This window comes from Elephantulus edwardii, unplaced genomic scaffold (genome assembly GCF_000299155.1).
Source record: "Elephantulus edwardii isolate Elephantulus edwardi_28Jun2011 unplaced genomic scaffold, EleEdw1.0 scaffold00050, whole genome shotgun sequence".
Taxonomy (NCBI): Eukaryota; Metazoa; Chordata; class Mammalia; order Macroscelidea; family Macroscelididae; genus Elephantulus; species Elephantulus edwardii.
Window position 1 is genome coordinate 12,291,854 of NW_006399800.1, and position 6,000 is coordinate 12,297,853.

Sequence of the window (6,000 nt, forward strand, 5' to 3'; positions counted from 1 at the left end):
GTTCAGATCTGTTTTTCATAGGATCACTGTAAGTCATACTCAACTCAATAGTACCTAATAACAACAACAACCCTACCCTTTGACTCTAAGGTAATAATAATTTATAATTGTTCTTAAATTATATAATATAGGAGTATTAGCTTCTTTAACTTGGCCCAAGATTAGCCAAGCCTTTTATATTACATTATCACACAAGAAGACTTCAAATGTATTTTGACTGTATTAACAACACATGTCCATAACTCAGCAGTGGAGTACTGATTAAGGGCTTAAACTCTGAAAGCACATGAACTTGGTTTGAATCCCAGACCTCCCACTCTAACTCTGAGACCATATAAAAATTAAGGCTCAAAGACTAAGGTAATAGTAATACCTCCCTCAAAGAATGATTCCTTAATATGATTAAATGAGATAACATGTAAAATACAGTATCAAGATTAACAAGTAAGCTCTAAACAAAGAAAGCTATTATTAAATTAAGGACCACTGAGTGGCACAAACTGTTGAGTACCCAGTTACTACCCTAAAACTTTGTCAATTCAAATCCACTCAAAGGTGCCTAGGAGGAAAGTCTTTTTCTAAAAGGTTCCAGCCATTGACACTGAGGTCAAGTCAATGGCAATTGGTTTAATTTAGGTTTATTATTACAATTACTTAGGAAAATATCATTTCTTTTATTTAAAAAATTTGGAAGCAGGAGTGACATTCACTTCCTAAATAACAGAAACTCTACGGGCTTTGATAAATGTCAATAGTTGCAGAGGGGCTTTCAAGTCTTTTGTTCATCGGGTTGCTATGAGTTGTGCTCAACTCGAAGGCAATCAACAACAACATATTTTTTAAAAGCTACTAAAAATATTTCATAGGTTGTTAACCATTTGTTAATGTCATGACCATGTTATAGAAATATGCAATAAAGCTACAAATATGATAAAAATTACATGCATAAATTTTGTCTTTTCATTAGCTATTATTAAGAAATAGCTTCCCTACAAAAATGCTTTTAATTTGGGATTACTCTATAAAGACTTAGCTTTCTAAATCTTCTAAATCATATTGCCAAATACCAAGATTTTTAATTACTGAAAATTGATTGTTGAATCCTTTAATGAATTACAAACTTTCTATAGTGCATCTATTCCTTAAAAGGGCTTGTTGTTGTCATATGTATGATTTTCTTAAATTATGCTAGAGGATGAAACAATTAAAATAATTACAACCATTTCCTCCCAATACTTAAAGAATTTTAAATGTAGTAAAATTTGTGGCATGTTGTTGTCAAATGCCATGAAGTAGCTTGTGACTCGTAGTAACTATATGTGTACAACAGCTCTGAATTCTGCTCTATCCTGTGCCAACTTCATCATCCCCAACACACCCACCCACATAATCCCAGTCACTGAGTCAATCCATCTCATCAAGGGTCTTCCTCTCTTGCACTATCCTTGCACCTTCTCAAGTCCTCTCCAAGGATTGATCCCGCGTGGCAACCTGCCCAAAACATGTCAAACAGAGCTTCAGAATCCTTGCCTCCAAGAAGCAGTCTGGTTTCACCCTCTCCAGGATGAACTTGTTTGTTCTCCTAGCAGTCCATGGTATATGCAATACCACAACTCAAAAGCATTGATTTTCCTTCTAGCATCCCTAGCCATTATTCAGCTTTTGAATGCATAGCAAGTAATCATGAAAACCATCATCTTTATCATGTTCACCCTGGTCTCCAGGCCAAAATCATTGCTCTTCGGTACTCTGGAGAGGTCCCTGATAGCAGATTTTCCCAATGCAATTCATCTTTTGATTTCCTAGCTGCTGGTCCCAAAAGTGTTGATTGTGGAACCAAGCAAACTGAAGCTGTTAACCATCTCAATCTCCTCACCATCTATGAGGATGCTGCCAATCAGCCCTGTGGTAAGGTTCTTTGTTTTCTTGATGTTAACCTTTAATCCATATTGAAGGCTGCAGTCCTTGACCCACTGCAGCAAAAGGTCCTCCTCGGTTTCAGTAAGTAAGATTGTGTTAAGTGCATAACACAAAATGTTGATGCGTCTCCTTCCAATCCTGATGCTATATTGCTCCTCATAGAGTCCAGTCTCGCAGACTATCTGTTCTGCATATAGATTGAAAAGGTATGGCGATAGGAAGCATCCCTAGCATATACCTTTCCTGATTTTGAACTATGCAATGTTTCCTTGCTCTGTTCTGATGACTGCTTCCTGGTCCAAGTATAGGTTTCACATAAGCATAAACACAACCTAGTCTTCTAGGATTCCCTTTCTTCTCACAGTTAGCCACAGTTTGTTGTGATCAAGAATCAAATGCCTCAGAGTCAATGAAACACAGACATTCCTCTGGTATTCTCTGCTTTCAGTCAAGATCCATCTAACATTAGCAATTATATCCCTTGTACCAAAGCCTCTTCTAAACAAAGCCTGCACATCTGTCACTTCTCTGCTGATGTGCTGGTCCAGTCATTTTTGGATAATTTTCATCAGGATTTTGCCTGCATGTGATATTAATGATATTGTTCCATAATTTTCACACTCTGTTGTGTCTTTTTTAAATGAGAATATGGATCTCTTCCAGTCAGTTGGCCAGGTGGTTGTCCTCCAAATTTCTTGGCAAAACTTGGTGAGCGCATCCAGGGAAGTGCCTGTTTGCTGAACTATGTAAACTGGTATACCATCAATTTCTGGTCCTTGTTGTTTTGTTTTGTTCACGAACAAAGTAAAACCTCAGAAATGTGTGTTCTCAGATGAAAGCAAAGGGCCTTAGTTGAAGAAAAGCATAAACTCTGAGGAAGTAAACATTTTTGGTTTTAGAAACCTAACATTTCAAAGAAAATTTTAGGATACATTAAAGGTCAGAAAGCGCTCTGATAAAAAAAAAAAAAAAAGAAAGTGCTCTGATGGTCCAGGGATACGGCACTGAACTACCAACCCAAAAGCAAGCTGCTTGAACCCACCAGGGGCTCCACCACAGAAAGATAGGCAATCTCCTTCTTTGCAATTTACTGCCTCTGAACACCCACTGGAGGGTCGCCAATGAATCATTTCCTACTGGATGGTACAAAACACCACACAAAGACAACAAGCAGCGACATCATGATGGGAAAGGTGGGAAGAGAGAGGAAAAGGAGGCAGCCCTCAACAAGATGGACTGATAAAGTAACAGTGGACTTAAGCAAGTTGGAGATGAGAATGGCACAGGATAGGGCAAGATTCTGATTATAGTTTGCAGGGTTATTATTCATCATAATCAATTCAACAGTCTATAAAAGAACAAAGATCACAAAACGGTTGTGTGACTCCAAGAATAACATTTTCATCAAAATATGAATAATCATAAAAGAATAATAAAATCTTACACAGCTTCATTTTCAAAGAAATGAAGGCAAAAAAGATAAACTGAGGAAACTGCAAATTATCACAGAAGAAATCTTATAAAAATTAGGAGGAAAACTAATTCAGTTTATGCACATACAGAATAATAACCAGTAACTATTTTAATGTAGTTATAAACATCCTTTTGCAGATCATCTTTTTAAAAAAACAAAAAAATTCATCAGCTTACCCTTTGCTTTTAGAGACCAAACCAAGAGACTGACTTAAACGATGAATAAAGGCTCTTTCAGTACTGGTCAAAGAAGAAGGAAATTCCATTTCTACATGGAAAAAGATAAAATTGTCAGCACGATTTCTGGATAGGAAAACTTCTTTCAAAGTGCTTCAATTTATACATAGACAGGAAATATAGAATTTAAAAAAATGTAAATATGTAAATTTAGTCTTACCAAATTTATGCATTATGCATTAAGTACTGACTTACAAAAATGCTATTATACATCTAAGATAGCTATTACAATAAAATGTTATCTATGCATTAAACTTAAATCTGATAGAAGATTTTCATGTTAGCCAAAAGGTATTCTTCTGCTGTGCTGTAATCCTGACTTGGAGGACTATGACTAATCTGCTTATTTTATTATTTTAGTCTTTACTTATTAATAAAATGTCTATTACCCTGAATAATGAAGCATGCTCAAGCTTTATGAATGCTCTACATTGGATTCCGTTTGCTTTCTTTTTAGAAACTTCAGAGAATATTTCAATATTTAAGGCTGAATTTTGTAGTCATAAAGTGCTAAAACTCCATCCACGTCAGTCTCTATTCTGGACTGTAAATTTCCAGTTGTGTTTTTTTGTTGCTTTGAGCATTGAGTCAGATCTGACCCACAGGTGATCTTCAGCGGGTCAGAGGTAGTAAATCGCAGATTGCCCATCCTTCTCCCACTGAGCAACTGGTTACAGCACAATAGGCCACCAGAGCTTCCTAAATTCTAGTTGTTGTTGTTGTATCATCAAGTCAGAACCGAGCTTTTAGCTGACCCTCCATGGGGTTTTCCAAGGCATGGAGTGACTACCCATCTTCTCCCAAAGGAGTGGGTGGATTCGAACCAGTGTGTGCTCAGTACAACAAATCAGAATATGCACTCTGTCCCATGCTTGCTAGTTCTGCACTCTATAATCCAAACTAAGTATTCTTCTATCCTCCAGATGAATGGAAGATGCATTTTATGCAAAAAAGTTTAACTATCCTAAGGGCTTAACAAAGTTCTGGTGGCCTAGTTAGTCAGTAGGGGGCTAAACTGCTAAGGCAAAGGCCATGCCTCTCCAGTGGTTTAAATCCACCAGCGCCTCCGAGGAAGGAAGAGGAACAATCTCCTCTGTGGCGATTTACAGCTTCAGAAACCCAATGAAGGGTCAGCAAGAAGTCAGTTCCGACTCAATGGTAAGGAGTGTTTGAGCATGAAGGATTTAACATAACACTTGTAGGATATGAAATATTCATATGCCATTTGAGTTGTTGGGTTGTTTTGGTTTTGGGGTGTTCCCCCCCATCTCTTTTCTTCTGCTTTAATAGTTTAAACTTGGCTCTATTAAGGTCATAAACTTTATTAAAAAAAAAAAAGATATAAAACGCCAATGCCTTTTGCCTCTGTGCTGAAAAAGAAATGCCTCCTGGAGGTGTCAACCTGACTTTTCCATTTGCCAAATGCCAGGCCAGTGACCTCCCCACCCTCCAAATCCTACTCATCTTCCTCGGGTCCTCCATATTCCAGTGGGTGATGAACTACCGCGGCCTTTCCCCTGCCTCTGCAGCCAGTCACCTTCTCACGCTGAAGGGATAAGGTGTACGACCAAATCCAGTTTCTTTCCCTTTGAGTATGGGAGAGGAAACGCGCTCACTCGGGGGGTCCGAGTTTGAGGGGACGCTTTAAGCGTCCGGGTCAGGAACCTCACCTCTCTGGTCCCCATATCGGAACCTCTCCAAGGCGATATTGACTGCTATCTTCACCTCCTCGTCAATACGAATGTCCTTCAGCCCCTTGGCCCGGCCTCCGCCCCCGGGGCCACACTGTGCTTGGCCGCCCCCTGCGCCGCTGCCCCCACCCCCGCCGCCCCCGCCAGGAGCTGGGGGCCGCGGGGAGACGCTACTCGGCCTGGACATGGTCCTGAGGAGACGTTCTCCCTTTGGGAGATCGGTGCAGGCGTGAAAGCTGGTGGCCAATGCCAGGAGCACTGGGCTTCAGCGGTCACTGCCGGCAACTAAGAGATTGGCAGCAGTAGGTGCTAACTCCGGGGCACCGCAAAGTCCTCAGGTTTCTGAAGACGCAGGAAGTGCCCCAGCCACTTAGCTGGCTCTCAGCGAGCTACAGCGCGGGCGTGATGACGTCACCAGGCCGGCGCCCGTGACCTCAGAGCGTCGGCGCCCTTTACCTCGCCATGGAGGTACTGCACGCTGATATTGATCGGAGTTTATAGCTTAGACATTGAGTATCATCTTTTATTAACTCATTAAATAAGCATGGTTGGAAACCTACTGTGTGGCTGGCACGTGATAGATAGATCTTAGGGAACAAGACAGACTTATTCTGGCACCAGGGCGTGGCCTCGTGCCATTTACATTCTAATGAGTGTGGGGTTGCAGGGTTTGTTGTTG

At 40.4% G+C, this 6,000-nt stretch overlaps 1 protein-coding gene across 1 annotated transcript in view; it reads right to left on the minus strand.

Annotated features, from left to right (window-relative positions):
• Positions 1-5,508, minus strand: part of YTHDC2 (YTH domain containing 2) — a 99,801-nt gene extending 94,293 nt beyond the window's left edge. Inside the window, exons 1-2 of the mRNA XM_006886680.1 lie at positions 5,301-5,508; positions 3,571-3,661 (exon numbers count right to left, since the gene is read on the minus strand). Of these exons, the coding sequence (XP_006886742.1) occupies positions 3,571-3,661; positions 5,301-5,508 (299 nt within the window). The remainder of the gene's footprint in view (positions 1-3,570; positions 3,662-5,300) is intronic.
• Positions 5,509-6,000: the final 492 nt, after the last annotated feature.